This window comes from Aythya fuligula, chromosome 1 (assembly GCF_009819795.1).
Source record: "Aythya fuligula isolate bAytFul2 chromosome 1, bAytFul2.pri, whole genome shotgun sequence".
Taxonomy (NCBI): domain Eukaryota; kingdom Metazoa; phylum Chordata; class Aves; order Anseriformes; family Anatidae; genus Aythya; species Aythya fuligula.
In genome coordinates, this window is record NC_045559.1 from 46686166 (window position 1) to 46706168 (window position 20003).

Here is a 20003-nt window from a genome sequence, read left to right on the forward strand (position 1 = left end):
TACCTTTTTTTTAAGTAGCTGGGATTTCTAATTTTGATTTTGCATGTTTACAGATTCAATTTGCTGAAACTAGGAACATCTTAACTATGCCTGTACTATTGTAATTTATGTTCAACTACACCGTATATCATAAGATAATATTTTATGGGCTTGACAATTTTTCATTCCTATCATTATCTTACAGCTATCGTTGATAATTATATACTGTACTTTTAGAATTTTATACAATAAAATACAATATTAAAATACAATATTAAACAGGTTGCAAGAAGTATTGCGTTCATTTCTATCTGTAATCTGACAGATCTTTGAGAGTAGAATTTATCCTGAAATTTCAACTGTAATTTATGCTCATTCTGGCAAACAGATCTGTAAGACACTGCAAAAGCCAAGTCTAAAATGAAGTTAATTTTATGTAAAAGATCAGTTATCAAACTTTCAGCAGAATTCAGAAAGAATTCAAAAGTTTGTATCATCCAATATCTTTCTTTTGCCAGTTTGCTCAGTGAATTCTGAGTTCTATTGTAAAAAAAAATAAAAAAATAATAATAAAAAAAAAAAATAGAATGGTTGAAGAAAAATCAGAAGTGTAAGAAATATAGTATTGCCCTTAAATGAGCTTGATTCAAATTAATTTAAGAGTTCTATTGTAGTTATTCTGTAGATGCTATTTTCAAGCTACACCAAAACTTTTAAGTTTCTAGTCCATGGTATGTAGCAATTGCCATTCAAAACCATTCACCATTTCACCAGATGTATTTCATACAGTATTCAGTTTGTTACAATGGCCAAAAGTAAATACTTCTGAAGTGGAAGGCACCTCTGACGGAAGAATATGTCAGCCCTCGGTTCTTGGCTTTTCATTATGTGAAACTGACAAGCATGAAGTTTACAATTTACAAACAAACAAACTGACTAACTAAGAACCTGTGGTATTTTTCTCTAAAATAAATTAAAAGAGAGAGCAGGATAAAAAATTTGAGATATTTCACATATGAATTCCTTTGCATTTATTTGTAGAGCATACTGTACCATCAGAGTGTAGAGCATACTGTCCCATCAGAGTGTCTACAACAGCCACCTCTGAAAGGAGATGATTTTAGCCTTGAAATCCCATTCAGTCTCTATTCTTGTTGCTGAAACAGTCATACTAAAATCTGATTGTGACAATATGGACATTTATACAGAATAAACTAGCCTGTAACCACTACACATATTTGAAAAAGTACACTGAACCACAAAGACTTCATGTGTGGCTAATAAGATTAGAATCAGATTAGGAACAGAAAATTCTAGTCCCTTTATTCATGTCATTTTACCATCATAATTTCTGTTACATTGAAAACATTATCAAAGTTTTTGGAACAATCTGAAGTTTTTAAAGCTTTTTTTCCTAAGAAACAAAATTACCTTCAGCATGGCCATATTTAATTCATCTTTACAGTCAACGAGCTGCACCATTGTGCTTCTTTGTTCCTGTTGTCTTGAAGTCTTATCAGCATTAACTGTCAAATGCATTTCAAATGAAATTTCAGATAACAGAAGCAGAATCAAAGCATTTTCAGAAATTTGAAGAATATGCCCTTTTTTTCTCTATTTCAATAACAAAATAAGTCAGCAAAACTGGAACGCAGCTGTAATAATATTAGCTATATTGGCTAAAATGCCTGGAAAAATCTTATAGTTTAATATTTCAAAAAAAGACTGATATGTTCAGCAACATCTAATCTGAATATTTTTTAAAATATGACAGTTTAATGCATATGCAGTTATTAAAAGTGAAAAAAACTATGCTTGAAAAGTTGCAGAATACATCCACTTTTCCACCACCCTTATAATTACCTTTTACATTTGAGGCTTTAACTCCACTTGGCTCGTTATCAGCAGAATAGATGTGTTTTTCCACTTTTTCAGGTATAGTATTTATTGTGTCAGATAGGCAAATGATGAAATGCATTTTGGCTAAGGTTAATTTATTCATAATTTGTTGGTTGCACAGTGGCAGCATTGTTAAAGACAGACTCCAATTAAATATGTCTTCCAGTACCTACGAGAAAGTTAATAATTGGTACTATTTGAAATGACATATCTTACACTTTGTTGAGGGCACATTCTGCTTCTATGTTTATCAACAATTAACATGAGTAATATTAGTAATATGATCTCAGTCATTAGTTGATGTTTTCCTTCCCAAACTTAATTCACTCCCCAGCAGCACTTGCTACAGGTGCAATGATCCATTTTCCCATAGAAGGTGCATCTATTCCTCTATGTGAGTTCTTGTTTTCTACATTGTTCATAGTGCTCTTTTAGCTAGGGTAAAGCAAAAAATATGGAGGTAAATGTGCAGTTCATAAATTGTAACTCAAAGGAAGCTCTGCTGCTACAGTTGACCCTAACTAGAAAGATGAGGCAAGGAAAAAAAAATGTTATTCATTACAACATCCTTCCTTTATCTTGAGTTTACTGTTCTCACTTAAGATTAATAAATTTAGAAGCTGAAAGTCTATACAGCTTTGCAAAATCATGAGGGGACAAATAAGAACTCCATACAGAATTTGAAGTGTTCAAATCAAAACTTCGAAATAAAGCACAACTTCACAAAATAAATCTGAAACAAGTGAAATCAAAAGCTGTCAAAATAGACATCTCATTTCTGTCTTCTAATATCAACTGTTGTAGGAAACACAACCATACTGTAAATAAAAGGGATGAAAGTGGAAGGGAAAAGTGTTTTTTTTTTTTCTACTTCAACAGTTTGTCTTTATGGTACAGCTTCTTTTCCTCATTCTGCTAACATTTACCTCTATGGGCTCAATGGATCTGTGACAAACAAGTGAAAGAAAACAATTAAAATGAAAAAAAAAATCTGGATGAACATGTAATTTTAATTAAAAAGAGAAATGACTATTGATTAACTGGTTTACAGATTCACCTCCTTTCTTATTTTTTTTTTTTTTTTTTTTTTTTCAAAAATGGACTTCAGCCCCAATCTGAGTTAGAACAAACCTACAAAGACAGCTCTGATAGAAATTAAAAGGCCAGATGACTGATGCTCTTGGTATTTTAGCAGAATGAAAAACAGAAACTACATATCACGATGAAACATCAATAATTCTACCAGTATGCTTTGCACAGACAAGGCACAGATTTGTACAAATACCATTCCCGTCTGAAAAATGGCGATAATGAAAGTTGCCTCTCCCTTAAGAGGTCAGTCATAACAATTAAAATTTATGAAATGGTAAACTGTTGAGAATAATGTTTTCTATTTACTGCTTTTTGCTAATAAGATTTATTTTCTGAACCAAATAATCTCTAACTGATGCCAGTGAAATAAACCTTTATGTATAGAATGCAAATTTTAGTATATTCAAGATTATTTTTTTACCTGTAAATTTGTAACAGTCAAGAGAGATTTTGAGGAGTCAAATCTCTGTAAGGCCTGTAAAAACAGACAAAAAAAAAAAAAGTGCTTAATATGAGTATAAAATAAGCAAGTTAGCAGAGCAGTAGAAAAGCATAGCGCATTTCCAACAATACTTTGAGGGCTCTGAAAATACCAGCAATTACTTGGCTTCTATGGGCTTTACATTTCTGAACAATAACCTTAGACCCAGATCTATCCCTGCAACTCCTATGCCATTCACCATGACTCTTCAATTTGAATCAAGCTAAGAAAAAGGCAGAGGAATTAACCAAAAAAAATCCTCTTCCAAATTCTGGGAACTCTACAGCCACCAACTACCAGTTGTGTTTCATGTTCTTTACACTTCTGAGTCCCAAACCTAACTCCAGACTTAGCACATGCCTCCACTGCTATTCAGCAGCACACAGAACTGTGAATGGAATGAAAGAAAGCACTACAGGTCAAAATGAACTTGAGACTTCAACATTCCCTTGAGGGCTATAAAAACAACAGATATTCTTTGGGTTATATGTGCTTCAATTTTCTGAACCCTAACCCTAATTCCAATCCCTGCTCAAAAACCCTTTACCTTTTCACCAGAAGACAAATCTGTCTACTGAGAGGAAAGAAAAGGTAGACTTAAAAATCATTTCCAGTCTTCATCCTAACTGAGAGCTCTGTACATAACTGTCAGTGGTATTCTATTTTTTATTAATTCTTTTATTAACTCCAATGACAGATATAACCCTATACCATCTCTGTCATTCCCTGGAAAGTGGGTCCTTCTCCTCATTCTGAGAGCTGTACAAAAGTCCAGCAAGCACACATCTTCTATTTGTGTCACACCTTAGCCAAAGCCCAAATGGTGAACCTTCTCTGCTGTTTACCCAAACATTCATCTGTGAACCCCATTAGGTGGGATTCATTAAATCACGTGACAAAATTGACCAGACCTCATCCTAACTCTATGAGCTCTTCAGACAATACTCAAATTCAGAAAAAGACTTAAAGATGTATTTTAACCTCACTAGCATCAGTAAGGATTAAATGCATTCCTTAATGTACCAATGAAGAGAGAGATTGTAGAATCACCTCTCCAGTGAGGATGCTAACTCATTAAGGCTCAACTTTGTGAAAACATAATGAAGCTTGTACTATAAGGAAAAGCATTAGATTTCAGGTTCTTATCTTCCCCTGAAGTTAGTAGGAAAGTGACACTGGCGAGTTAAAAAATCAGACTGTTTGCTAAATATTTTCATTTTATTTTTTAATATATTCATTTTTAATATTTTACATTTTAATATTTTACTTTTGTAACATTTAGGATTTTTCTGAGATTGTGTAATGACTTGCAGATTCGGCGTATTTGCAGTTACATGAAGAGAACTGAGTGTTATGGTTCAGTCAAATTATACTTTATTGGTGTTTACCTTTATTTGTTCAGTCTTTCTGTACCCTGCTGGTATTTTCCATGGAATTCTTTCTCCACAGTTAAGCAAAGACAGTTCATGAAAGGCTTCTGTAAAAAATCCTATATCTGTAAGTACTTTGATCTGTGAAAAAAATAACAGAGGCTTTGGTTTAAAACAAACAAACAACAAAAAATAGTTAATCTTTTTGCTCAAAATATAGTATATTTAAAAGTAATTTTCAAGGAGATTTGGCTACTGGAATAGTACATGGATGGAGAATGTTCTTCAATGGAAAGAAATTTTTACATTTTTTACTGAGTAAGTGAAATCTTAAAGATGAGTCTTTAAACAAATGAGGAGGGTAAAAGAACAACCCACCACATTCTTCAGAAACATGCTCCTGACAGAGGAAAAGATCTTAATTCATCTGGTTAGAACTCTGAGTGACAGTCCAAGATCAGCCCCCTTATCAAAATCAGTTTCACAGATGTTGCTCATCTTAGTCTCATGCCACTCAGATATTCTTCCTAATCCATATCAGCATTTCCTGGAAATATCTAAAACCAGTAATACTTCAACTCTTACTACAAGTTAGATTCTTTTGAAAAAGAAAACAAAAAGGGATTATGAAAAATAAGAAAAAAAGTGAAAACACTAGTGAAATGATAAAAGTCTGTTCCAGAAGTCTGACAACGTGGTTTCACCAGGATGCTGATAACAGATCTGGAAGTGAACATTATGAACAAATAGATTATGTTTTGCACAGTGGAAGAAGATAAAAAATATCAAGTAATGAGTACGGATCTAAATACAGAAAAATCTTTAATAATCATATCTTTAATGTTAATATCTGTTAAATGGAAAGTAGAAAGAAATGATGGAAGTATTTAACACTCACTGTAAAACACCAGCAATAACACTATCTAAATAATTCTACATCCTACAAAAATTAAGAATATAAATATTTGCAGTTAGCAAAATAAATTGTAGAATAGAACAAGTTACTAAGAAACACTAAGGATCAGCTGAACTTTAAAGCAATGCTTTTCATAGTAGTGATATATGAAGAAACATTAAATCAACTGCATTTAACAAAGAGGTAAAACATTTATTTCAAATACAACATGTAGTGATAAAAAGAAAGGTTCTTTGATTACCTTGAAGATTCTTCCTTCAATGCATTTAGCTGGGTCCTTACAAATCTCAGAAACAAAGTATTGGTATAATGTGAACAATGGTAAAATCTGTAGGAAAATATTAGGTCATCTAGTTATAAATGGCATAAAGCTTACAATTATAGAAATGTACTTTGCCATTATAGATCACAAATACATTGGTAATAAAGGAATACTGCTTTCACTTCCACATGGCAGAATTAACACCACTATTTCTCTTACACTCTATGAAGGATGAACCTTTTATGAAGTTCTTCAGCTGACTAAAGCTAACCCCTAATTCCTTAGTACTATCTTATATACAGATACAAAAAGTAGAATGCAAAGTTTCTCCAAAATTATTCTCTTGGTTCAAGTCTGTGGTTTTTTTTGGTTTGGTTGTTTGGCTGTTGTTTTTTTTTTTTTTTGTGTGTGTGTGTGTGTTTGTAAGAGTGTAAAGATCCTGATAACAGGGGGTTCTAAAACTGCCTGCATTTTGATTCCGTAACTTTTTCTGTATAAGTAACAAAACAATAAAATGTTGTGAGCTTTAAAAAATAAACACAATGAAGTCTAGTAATTGTCTAAGTGAAATGATACCAGTTGTAAAATAAACTGGATGCTGATGAGACTTATTGACAAATTAATTTACTTTCATTTCAAATTGAATACTTTTGTAGAGACAACTACATGAATGTTAAAAATAAATAAATAAAACTTTCTATCAAACACACACTGTATTTATTATTATTGAAGATTTCAGAAACAAACAAACAAACAAACAAACAAACAAAAACCAGATTATTTTCTAACAGATATATTTACTTATTCAAACTTAAAGAACTTCCAAATTTTAATTATTGTTCAGCTTTTACATTTTTCTTCACTTTATAATGTCTCTGAGCTTGGAAAACACTAACAGCACTGTTAGTTTCTTTGTCAAATCCACTTTCAGTTTTTCATAAAGTAGCTTCAGAATTTGGATTACAAAAGCTTCAGGCAAATATTTTAATTGTACCCAAACAGTTTCCAAATGCAGTTTGAAGTGCTTCTTCAAAATGAGGCTCTGAAGTATTTTATTTTTTTAAATAAAAGTTTAATCCTGATGTATTTTGATTTGTGTCGAATCTTCTTAGTGCCCACCATCCAAAACCTTCAAACACATTAAATATTCAGTGGAAATGAAGCTCTCATCCTGCTGAAACTGTTGTTGCTTTGACCATGATCTATGGCCCAGATCTATATTCTGCTAGTGCAAGTGCAAAAGGAATCAAAAATGTGCATGCCGTGTGAAGCAAGCAGTCAAATTAAATGTCCCTGCCTCCAGGTAACTGTCTGCTCCTTGATCTCACTCAATCTCCCATAGTGAGGGCAGTTAGCCAGAACTTAGTAACAAAGTGAACTCTGGTAAAGCAGGATGGAAAGAAGCAACTACCAGAGATAAAACAGATGTTTAGCCTGAAGTTCCAGAAGAAATCAATCAAACAAATGGCTTACTGACAAAAACAGGAGTAACAACTTGCTGCTTCCTCCTCTCTAACCTCTCTCCTATCTTCACCCCCTAATCTTTCCTTACTCTTTTGCTGCCAGCCACATGATCTTCTTCCCTCCCTTGCACTGTCTCTGACACTTGCAGGACCTTTGCCTGAGTGATTTCTTCTCATTAAAGCAGTAGAAAACTATCTACCTCTTTTGCTGCAAAATTTTGTGTCAAGTCAGGAGTTTATTTACAGAGATATCAAATAATTACCTGATATGATGTAAGAAAATTTGTTGGAGCATACAGGTGCAAACAGGAATAGATGTAGACTTGCACCTTTTCGATACTAGTAAGTTTTTCAATCTATTTATTCCAATGTATGCATCTTTGCAAGAAGTTGGATTAAACTGGAAGTGGCCAGTCATTAAATGGAAGCAATGGCCACATAATCAATGTAAGAGGGCAACTGTGAAAACAGTACATACCGAGTAATCAGAGAATGTGAGCAAGGTGCCACAGAACCTAACCATACAGGTATTTTACTAGAGCTTCCGTGGTTTGTCATAAATATATCCAATACAATAATGTAATAATTACAATATCATAAACTAATACTTACTGTTAAATTTTGTTTTGCACAGTGTAGTTCGAACATAAGGAAATTCAGACTTGCAACTACAGTAGAGACATCAGCTCTGTAGCGATCAGAGAACAAATCTATTCCAGGAATGAGCATATTAATTTCATATTGTGCAAAGTCACAATCAGATGTGGGGTGTGGAAGAGAAGCTCTAAACAGGGTCTGAAAATAATAATTAACTGCATGTAAAAAGAAGTGTAGGCATTTAAGAAACACTGAAGACCTCTGACTCTTTAGACTTATAAATGACTTATAAATGAAACTCAGTTAATGACAAAGTATCCAGCTGTTTCAGGACAACACATGAAAAATACTTTTACTAAAATGATCACTGCTTTATGTGTGAACTTTATGGTGAGGAAAAAAAAAAAAAAAAAAAAGCTGTAACTAGTCTATGGACAGCATTTCATGGTACTGCAAAACTGAGAAACTGATCTAGGTGCAGAAAAATAATCATAAATCAACCAGTACTCCCCAGGTAATGTGAAATCTTCCTAAGAGGCCAATCGCATTTCTCTCAGATTCCAAGCCAAAACATTTCAAATAAATCTCTGGAAGCACTGGGGAAAAAAAAAAAAAAAAACAAAAACAAAAACAAAAACAAAAAAAAACTAAATAAATTGCTAGGGATTCTTACAAAGATTTCTTAGATTAATTCTTAGGAAAAGCCTCTGATCAGCACACAGAAGGAATTTAATAATTTATTTAAGCATCTCCATAGTCAAGGAAAACGTAGACAAAAAATGCATAATCTTTTTTTTATTTTTATTTATTTTATTTTGTTATTTTTTCCATAAACTAAGAGCAATAGTTTGATTTTACTAATCCTTAAATACTTTTTGAGTAATCACCTCAATCATGACTTCTGGGAGAGACTTCTGGCCTCTTTAAGGCCAATTAGAGGCTAGTTCAGCCTTTAACAGATTGCATTTAAAGTCATTCTGAGTACAGTATTTCAAACTGTACATACATGGAAATTTCATCTAAAATGCCTAAACTAAGTGAAGCATGTACTGTTATCCTCCTGAATAAATAAATATATATAATGTAAATGTAAATAATGTATAATGTAAAAATTGTAGGCAGCAAGCCTTGCCACTACTTCTCTGCCACACAACCTGACCCTACCATACTAACAAAGGCTAGTTCAGCCTTTAACTAGGTCAGCTAGTGCATCTTCAGTGATATAATTTAAAATGGACGTGAACTTTAAGGAAGGAACTTAAATATTCCTCCCTTATAAAGGGAGGAAAACTAACATTGTCTATTGTCTTCCTATTGTCTATATGAAGGATATTCCTTCCCAATTGCGTTTATCATATCATAATTAGCAATGATATGCTAGACATACTCAGATCTGAGATATTAACAAGCCTAAAGTCAATAAGAGAGGTGGAATTTAAATAAGGTTATAAAAGAGCTTTCCAAATCACAGAACAAATTATAGGCTTGAACTTGGCAAGGTTCGGTGACAGTAATTGATTACATTTTTCAAGACTTTCACCCTGCAAGGTGCTCCTATCCCAATTAATATCAGACCCACTTCAGTCAAGTCACAATTATTTCTACCTTTATACAGCTGCAACAAACTGTTACTACTATTTCTGTCAAAAGGAGGAATCAAAATTGTTCAGGTTTGTACCATCTGCAATTAGAGAGCTAGAAGCTAACCAAAATTCTCCTTTGCCTCTGTTTCTTCAGCTTGTTCTCCCTTTGCTGAAATTAACAAGGTTTTAAATGCAGCCAAACAGGTCAAACAATCACAATTGTGGCTGGCACAAGATATTAGAAAGTGACACTGGTTTGTTTGGAAGTCAACTAACTTCCTATTACTGCATTGGGATGAGTTAGTATTGACCCCAGTGGAGTCTAACTGACAGAATACTGGTTCTTTTTCCAATATCACATTTGGTACTGATATCTTAAAACTTCCCTTTAGAAGTAAACTGAAACTCTTCTTTTTCATCCATAGTTTGTTTCTGAAAGTTTTCAAATTTAATTTTAATAGGCTTATTTTCTTTGTAAATTAAAATAAATAATTTTGACTACCCTCATTTTTTAGAGCAAACTTCTTATGCAATTGATATTTTAGAAATATAATTTTCAATGCTAAACAAAATACCAAAAAAAATCCTTTTGTAAAGAGTCTATTCTACTGATTGAAAATTTCTGACAATCTGTGAAGACTTTGTACAGATCAATGACAGCATCCATCTATTGTTGATGCCATCCACCTCTTCCTGAGCAGAAAACTTCAAGAGAAGAAAAATATATTTGACTGCCAAATATTTTAGTTATCTTCACTTTTCAGTATTTCATTATTTCTCAGAGACTCGCCTCTCATTGAAGTGATAATTTTTAGGCTTTAGTACAGGAATAATGTTAAAAAACAGAATAAATACATCTAATCTAATGTGCATAAATTGTCAACTACCTCTGATCTCCAGGTTTCCTTCAGTCAATCAAAGTGAGAAAAGAAATATTTTAATAGAGGGTTATTGTGATTTAAATATTAGAAGCAATTTGTCATTTGTGAATTCTAACTGAAATCGTATACGTACCTTAAAGAGTATAGCAGAAAAATAGCAGTGTTTAGTTCTTAATCTCATATTCGATGTTGTTATATACCTAAAGTACAACAGATTGTAAGAAATATGAACGTGTCCATCAATGTAAATTATTCAAACTTTTTTTTTTTTTATCTCGTATAATAATGATACTAACAGTCTAGATGTTTTCCACATTGGAAAACAGCTGCCTGTTTTGTAGACAGGTGTTCTGCCATGTCATCCAAGCAATCATTTGACCTAAGGCACACCCAGACAAAGGGAGTTGTCTAGATTCCCTTTGAAGTTAAGGGAGAGAAACAGGCAATTTAAGAGCAAAAAATAATCTCATCCAAAACTAGAAAGATAAAGCAGGTCTAGAAACTCAAAGTGTGTTTCTTTCCATAAAGCCTAACATATCCAGCACATGGGCTTTCACATGGTAGCTGTCTACCTAGATTAAACGAATCCGACAAACTATCTCACCGTCACGGTATTAGGATATTCCTCTGATTTATAATATTCAAAATCTTTAATACAATTTCAGTCCTTTAATCTGCATCTTACAGTCTGAGAATAAATTGCTCTAGAAACTGCAACTAAAGAGAAGGATGTCTAACAGCCCAAGTTAGGTCTGAGTAAAAAAGATCTGCTTCAGCAAGAAGCTGAGAGGATTGCTTCCTCCAGATCCCTATGAAGAGTTGGAATGGACATAATAGTAATAAAGGCACAGTGCAGCAAATATGTGCCAGAAGCACCTTTAAAAGTGGCTAAGGATTGGGTCTTGCCTAACTGAACCTTAGGTTGCACCACAGCTCAGAATGAGAAGAGCACAAACGAGGTTTAGAATCAACTTGAACTCACTCCTTTTCCTCTTGAGGGCTAATTCTGAGCTGCACAATGTCATTTCATGCTGAAATACCCATGTTAATGCTTTCAAAGGTACTTCACTTTACAGATATTTTACAGTGTTATTAATAGGCCCTGTTTCCCTGCTAATGTAGTTTACACAGATGAAGCTCTGCCTTTTCATGGTATAATGTTTCTAAGGTCACTTAGAATTGGCATGGATATTTCTAAGTTTTATATTTTGTACATTTTATATAGTGTATGATATATTGAGAAACAGCTTAGAATTACATCCTTAGTGCTTTACCAGCAGTCAAGCAGTACTGTACTGAAATATTTATTGATGGTAGACTTTCATACAGTAATTCAAATTTCATTTAGTTGTAATTCACCAGAAAATGAGTACTTTAGGCAGTAAATCTGTCCTTAGGATACATTAATATTTAATATGTGCAATGACTTGGGAGATGTGATATTTCAATTGAAAATCAATAAGACTGTAAAATCCTTGTGCTTATGACTTTTTATCATTTTGTTTTATTTCAATGATCTCTCCATATGAAATACAGCTGCAATTACGATCGAAGAGCACGCCAGAAAAGGGAACAAATACTGTTCTCCAAAAAAGCAACTTTCTTCCTGAAAGGAAAAATTCCTCTTGTTTTGCTGAGTCTTTTCTATAGCAACTCTTTAGTGTTTTAAATTAATTTCAAGTTGCTTAATGTTCTGGATAAGTAGTTCTTTTGAAAGAAATGTGTATATAAATATATATATATGCAAAATATTTTTTTTTAAAAGTACTTACTGAGCTATCTTAGCCACTAAAACTGCTGCATGTAAACATCCCCAAATTCCTGCCTGAGAAATAAATTTCTGACTAATATCAGTAGATCTTCCAACTGTAAAGTAGTCTTTAGCATTTTTTGGAAAACCTAACTCTTGCCAGTTGTTAAGAGCATCAGCAATGTTGAGTGTTTCATCAAGGGCTTGACACCAATATTTAAAAGCAGCTCTGTAACACATAAAAAAAAAACATACTCATCATATTGCTGACATTTTCCAAAGTGAAAGATAAGACTGGCTTCATTTTACCTTCATTGCCTGATATATAAATAATTCTGATTAGGTCCAAAACTGAAATACAGTTTCTAAGCACACAAACATACCATTGGTGGTCAACACGTTCATTCAGACTTTTACTAAGATTAAATTGTCAGGAGATAAATATTACTTCCTAAAAATATATAGAGATGCTTAATCTTATAATTAGCTAGCAAAGAAAGATGAACTATTTACAGAGAAAAATCTGTCAAAATATAGCTAAGCGTGAGAGAAAGAAAAGTTATATGGACCTGAAAACAGCACAAGAATTTATAAAACTGTTCAAGTGTGTAAGAATGACAATCAAATAATGAAACCCTGCTCTTTTAAATTCCAGTAACAGTGTACCTTTTGTTTCCAGCATAAAAGTGAAGATTTCCAAGTTCATGTAAAGCCTGAACCTTGAGGTCTCTCTGCTTGTTTTTTTCAAGGATTCCTGTTATTTATTATTTCATCAATGAGAGAAAATATTGTCACATCATTAAGTTAGTTACTGAATCTTGAACAAATTTTGCATGAAAAGTAGACACGCACTATCATGTTATTCAGTGCATGAATATCACAGAAAGATTTAATAGGCTTGCATATTTTGCCTTCAAATGTACAATTGCTTATTCCTACTAACTCAAAAGACAAGAGTATTATGTATTTACAATTTTTGTATTATTAAATTTTAATTAATTAATTTCTATATATTGTATTGTTAAATTTTTGTATTATTGTTTTCTCAGACTGAGAAAACATTCTCAGGCTGAGCTTTAAATATATGAGTAAAGCCATACTAGAAAGGTAAGACGGACACCAAGTAACTGGGTTCTCATACTCAAATGCACAGAACATGAAAGGCCTATTTCCTAGAAAAAATAAATAAATAAATAAAAATGTCATGGAATTAAAATGATTCCCTTAAGCATTACAAATTTTTGATTTGGAATTAATCAGCATAACACAACTGAAGTAATGCTTGTTCATAAGAAGAGAGAACTGTAGATGTGATGAACCAACTAGTATCTTGTTTAGGATCTAATGCAGATTTTCAGAATTAAGAGAGAAGGTTGTGCATTTCTGGAGACTACTTTTCAGACAGTTATAATTGACAGAGGGAAATAACACCGGAACAAACAGCGAGCACAGATAGGTAGAGTGACGTTACACATTAACTGTAAACAGAAATTAATAAAAAAAACAATTACCAATTGTTTGTTCATAGGAAGAGACAATTACTGGAAACTGTGACCGTGGTATTGGTTTACTCTCAACCACACTGGAGAAATTAAATTTTTCTTGAGAAAGGTCATGTGGTATTGGTAGAAATATCAGTTCAGCTCCCTCTTTAAATTCCAGCTTTCTATTTGGAGAGATTTGACTTGTTGCTCTTCCAATATTTTCTAGATCAGAAAAACAATTTATGTGACCAGGTCAAAAAAAGTATTCTATTATTACCAGCACCACAAATATTTCCACACCAAATGTGGTGTATTCAAACAAATATATGATTCTTTTGTGCACTAATTTAAGCTAGTTTCCTATGTTCTTACTCTGTTTGCATGTCTCCTAATCAAACTCACTGGTGAGCACAAACAAATAAAAATATGTAACCAGTTAGAGAAAATAAGTTGGTAAGAGCTGCCGGTCAATCCACTATTGAAGGTTTGGCTTAAGAAAGACAAGTGATACAGTTACATAAAAAAAAATATATATAATCCAACCAAGAGACAGAAATCATCAGAAATCAGGCTTACAGTTTGCAGTTAAAGAGTTTCATATATAATTTTATATTCTGTGTTTTTTTCTAATTCTCAGTAACAATTGAAACCTGATTTAGAAAAGAAAGGGAAACGGGGAAGGGAAAAGGGGAGGGGAAGGGGAAGGGAAGGGAGAGTGGGGGGGAAGGGGAAGGGGAAGGGGAAGGGGAAGGGGAAGGGGAAGGGGAAGGGAAAAAAATCTTTTACTATTTTAACTGTATATATGCTTCATACATGCTTCATTTTGAGCAACATGATTCATTGGGAGGTGTCCCTGCCCATGGCAGGGGTGGTTGGAACTATATGATTTCTATGGTCCCTTCCAACACAAACCATTCTATGATTCTATGATTCATTAAGTGAGAAACACTTCAATGAAGTACTCACCTTGTGTGTGTGCAAGAAATAATGAAAGTAGTTTTCTACTGTGTCTCAGTGCTCTGCTGTGAAATTTAGATTTTTTTAGAGTTTCCCTAAAACATTTCAATGTATCATTCACATCAAGAGGTACATAAACTAGATGTTTTGCTTGACTGCTACCTGAAATAAATTAACAATTATGGAGAACAAATTTGCATTATATAAACACATATTTTTAGTTTTAAAAAATGTAAAACTAAAATATATTAATGCAATTGTCACTTTTGTTTCCCCATTCAAACATGAATTAAAGAAAAATCATTAACAATCAGGAACAACACTTCTGAGCAGTTTTATCTTTTTCAGTGTTACATTTTGGTTGTTACATGAAACCTATTTTCTCTGAATTCTATCTGCCCTGACCATGCATCAGGTCAGCTTACTACTTTGATTCTGGTGTCTTAGGTCTGGGAACAAACCTTTAACTACAACTGTTGGTCCTATTTACTACAATTCCTGTAGTTTCTACATACCAAACCATCATGCTCTGGAACACATAATATTATCTAGTCTTACATACAGAATTATTTACCATTTAATGACTTTCCTTAGTTGAATTCCACACAAAGTCTTGTGCACAATGCCTTGATGCTTCTGTGATAGGAGAAACTATGCTTCTATTAATGACTAAAACACTTTAACCCCAATTGGAAAGAACAACATCTATGGGTAAAAAAAAGTGTTCTGTCACCTTATACTTCCTTTCAGCTTTTGTATTGATTCTATCATTAATAGTGCAAGTTCACATTAACTTCTGTGTGTCTTGGTGGGTATCCAACAATATACACAGAAAACTGAGCCAAGATCACCAAGCTCACTCAATTTACTGTAGGTCTGGATGACAACTGCTCTTCTCTGCTTTCAGATACAGTTTGAATATATTTGGAGAGATCTTCACAACGTTATTATCCATCCAAAATATCAAGAATAATAATTTGAAAGCAAAACTGATCTTATATTAAAATAAACCACTTATAGGAATGGTGGAAGACCTACAATAAGAAGGAAAACCAAAACCAAAAAATCCTGTAGGAAAAAAAATAAAAAGGTTTAGGGAGAAAAGAGAACTCATGATACTAAAATGAGCTCTGACCTGTATAATCATTTTTAATCTCAGGGTAGGCAATGCATCCAGGAAAGACCAGTACACTAGCAGCATGGGCAACAGGCAGCTGTAGGTTCCACCCTATGTAGTCTCTGCAACGCATCTAAAAAGCAAGTTTTGTTTCGTGATCATTGAACAATATTCAGAAAAAAATAAAATATTTAATGTTTATAGTTAAGTATTGAAACACATAGTCACATGACAAAATAGGACTAATTTACAAAGACACTGATGTCCTGTTGTTAGTATCCAGGTCAATAAATGTGAAATATTCACAACACCTTAGTATTGGATATATCATATAAATGCTCAGATGTGAAATTATATATCTCAATTTGGGATCAAAGTTGGAAAATTTAAGTAATTTATATTAATGAACTAAACTTGTATCACTTATGGTGTTTGCTGTAATCATGAGCAACTCACTGATGTTCAGCAAATACTCCTCCGTTCTTTGTCTGGACAAATGCTTGCAAAGAACCTGTATGTGTAAGTGTGCAGGTATGCCTAAAGAACACACTGCCTGTAAAACACAGTGTCATGCAGAATAAGTACATGCAAAATAGTTTTAAGCAAATAACAGAAGCAGTCTAACCCTGTCAGAAAGGAAAATTTCCAGACAGTGCTTATCATCTAGTTGTGCTAATGTAGACACATCACTTCATGAGCAAAGAAACAATTCAGAGAAAGTTCGAGTCTCTCTGAATGGCATTGCATTGTGAAACATAGTCACACCTTCCTAATTTCTAACTCGATGCTGTCTTTTCTGAATAATCTTTATTTGCTATTAGTTGACATTAGTTTTCATTCTGTAAGTTAAGATGTCTTTCAAAACTGTATTGCTCTTCCACTTTACTCAGATCATAGTGGTGTAGAATTAGACAATATCCCAGGTTGGAAGGTACCCACAAGGATCAGCAAGTCCAATACCTGGCTCCACACAGGACCACCCAAAAATCAGACCATATGTCTAAGAGCATTGTCCAAAGACTTCTTGAACTCCAGCAGGCTTAGTGCCATGACCAAGTGGCTTCCCTAGGGAGCCTGTTCCAATACCCAACTACCCTTTCGGTGAAGAACCTTTTCCTAACGTCCCCTGTCACAGCTTCATGCCATTCCTTCAGGTCCTATTGCTGGTCACCAGAGAGAAGAGATCGGCACCTGCCCCTCCACTCTCCATTCTGAGGAAGCTGTAGGCCACCCTGAGGCCTTCTCTCAGTCTTCTCCTCCCTAGGCTGACCAACCAAGTGACCTCAGCAGCTCCTCATATGTCTTGCCCTCTGGACCTGAAGGGCTACCATCTTCATAGCACTCCTTCAGATGCTCTCTAATAGTTTTATGTCCTTCTTATAGCCTAAAAACACACACAGTATTCGAGTCAAGGCTGCACCAGTGCAGAGCAGAGCAGGACAATCACTTCCCTCAACTGGCAAGCAATGCTTGATGCACTCCAGGGTACAGACAGCTCTTTTGGTTTCCAGGACACACTGGTGACTTACATTCAACTTGCCATCAAACTGAACCTCCAAATCCCTTTCTGTGGGGTTGCTTTCCAGCCTTGTGTCCCCCAGTCCGCACATATAGCCAGGGTTGTCCCTTCCCAGATGCAGAATCCAGCACTTGTTCTTGTTAAACTTCACACTGTTGGTGATCGTCCAGCCCTCTAATTTGTCAAGATCTCTCAGCAAGGCCACTCCACCCTCGACAGCATCAACAGCTCCTCTCAATTTAGTATCATCTGCAAACTTAGTATACCTTCAAGTACTACATCCTAGTAATTTATGAAAACACTAAAGAGGACTGGCACTAAAATGGAGCCCGGGGGAACTGCACTAGTTACTGCCTGCCAGCCTGATGTAACCCCTTTTACTATAACCCTTTGAGCCCAACCCATCAGCCAGTTGTTCACCCACCATATTATGTACTTTTATCTAGAAGGATACCATGAGAAACAGTATCAAAAGTTTTGCTGAGATGCAGTAAGATTACATCAACTAGCTTCCTTTGGTCAACAATATTGGCAACCTTGTCATAAAAGGAAATTAGTTAATTAAACAGGCCTTTCCCCTCATGAACCCATGTTGGCTGACCACTGACTACATTGTCTTTCAAGTGTTTTTCAGTAACTTCTGCAAGAACATTGTGGTTTGTTGGTGGTATGTGGTGCCTTTTTTTATACAAAGAACTATGTTCTGAATGGTGAGGCCTGAAAGAAGTCAGTAGGAAACAGCTCCCTGAAAGACATGACACAGCCTTGCAAGCATTATGTAGCAGTATGTTGTCTCTAGGTAAGGCAGTGTTTCCTGAACCCCAACCAAGTTCAGAACGATACTGTCTTGGAGCTCTAAAACCCATTTTCCCCTCCTCCTTCAAGTTCTGTGTATATATTAGCTAATAGAAACATATCAAAAATTTCCACCATACCACTGACTAGAAAAACATTTTAGAAATAAACATTGGGCTAAAAAAAAAAAAAAAAAATCCTAGTTTTTAATAGCTAATCCCATGGAAAAAAATATCCAGTGGGAATATCAGCTTACTAAAGATATAAAGCCTTAACTTCCAGTGAGCAGCTGTTTTTCTTTGGTGATAATCAAGTTCTTAAAGTTTTTCACTGGTGTTGCTAGTGTTTGGATTAATTCAATCTGATTAATTTTGGTCAGCATCAAGAACTAACGTGAAATTAGATTTAGGCTTATAATATGGAATGAGTACACAATGCATGGAAGAAATGTTCTCTGGGTCATCAAGTCCAGACCTCTCCTGTTGCTGGAATCATGTCAGATAAGCCCTTTCGTGCCTTCAATCAATTATTTTCATTAAATTATTCTCATAATTTATGAACATTATGGAAAACCACATTAATCTAATCAGTGAACATACTTTTCTACATTTAGTTCACATTTAGAGTCAGTATCCAAAAAAGAAATTTGAAGTTCACCTTATTTGCATTATCAGATAGATACTTTATGAAATTAGATTCATGGCTCTCTGGACTACTGAATTGCTGTTTTCTTTCCAGGAGCTGCCTCTGAGCATACACCAGCAACGGAATCACCTGTTCTATATATCTCTCACTGAAAAAAAAGAAGCAAAGTACCAATTAATTAATTTATTAATTAATCAAAATAACAGTATATTTAACATTATAATACTGCTTTTTAGTATTTGTTAAAGTTGTTGTAACTTACTGTGTAAATATGTTAAATTGTACAGCTATGTGTACAAGTGCTTCCCATTTCTTCATTTGATACAACAACTCTATTGTTTTAAAAACCAGATTACATATCCATTTCAAGTCTACTACATTCACATCATCCAGGGGAGACTGTGGATGGAGATTTGAACCACCATTCTCATCAGTAATACCTCCTAAACAACTGGGAATGCAGAAGTTGCCTTCAGGATCCACAATCTACAGTGAAGAAACATTATTCTACCTGTTACTGACAAATTTGTTTTTAGGAGAAATCAAATTATATAGAAAATACAGTGCTTGTCTAAAAACTTGTTACAAAAAATAACCTGGAGATATCAGAACATAACACAAGAGAAAGAAAATTATCTCTACAGAGAAGACATGATAATAAAGAATATATCATCTCAGTATTTTTACCTTAAGAGAATTGGTTGCTTGCAGTTCAGTTATCATATGAATGATCATGTCTGATGCCAAATAAAATGGCAACCAGATGGTGTTCCTAAGAAACTCCTTCGTAATGGGAAATGCATCCATATGGGAATGGGAATGTTTAGCAATTGACTGGGATTCTTGAGTACAGTTCCAAAGTTCTCGGCAAGCATTTTGAAGCAATGTCCAGTGGCCACCACGGTGAGCAAGAACCTATGTATATCATTCAGAATAGAGTTATACTTTGAAAATACAGAAATTAAAAGCTCCATTCTTTTATTGAGAAGGTAGAAGTAAACTTTCAAAATTAGAATCAACAAATCATTTTTAATAACAGATTGCTTAATATTTCAATTTATATAAGGCATTGTAAAAACTTAATTTGGAAATTTTCATAGACACACTAATTTATAATTGATTTAAATTGTTGCTTCTGGTGTGAGAAAAAGAAAACAAATTAATTCACACCACCTAAAAATAAATTTTTACTTGGTTTTAGGTGGTTTTATGG

At 33.9% G+C, this 20003-nt stretch overlaps 1 protein-coding gene across 1 annotated transcript in view; it reads right to left on the bottom strand.

Annotated features, from left to right (window-relative positions):
• The window catches only part of CFAP54 (cilia and flagella associated protein 54), a 108701-nt gene that overhangs the window by 29923 nt on the left and 58775 nt on the right, over positions 1 to 20003 (bottom strand). Inside the window, 15 exon segments of the mRNA XM_032207690.1 lie at positions 1411 to 1505; positions 1843 to 2047; positions 3392 to 3445; positions 4840 to 4962; positions 5979 to 6065; positions 8075 to 8257; positions 10657 to 10723; positions 12296 to 12502; positions 12940 to 13027; positions 13785 to 13979; positions 14724 to 14876; positions 15850 to 15964; positions 18803 to 18938; positions 19053 to 19276; positions 19478 to 19705. Of these exon segments, the coding sequence (XP_032063581.1) occupies positions 1411 to 1505; positions 1843 to 2047; positions 3392 to 3445; positions 4840 to 4962; positions 5979 to 6065; positions 8075 to 8257; positions 10657 to 10723; positions 12296 to 12502; positions 12940 to 13027; positions 13785 to 13979; positions 14724 to 14876; positions 15850 to 15964; positions 18803 to 18938; positions 19053 to 19276; positions 19478 to 19705 (2160 nt within the window).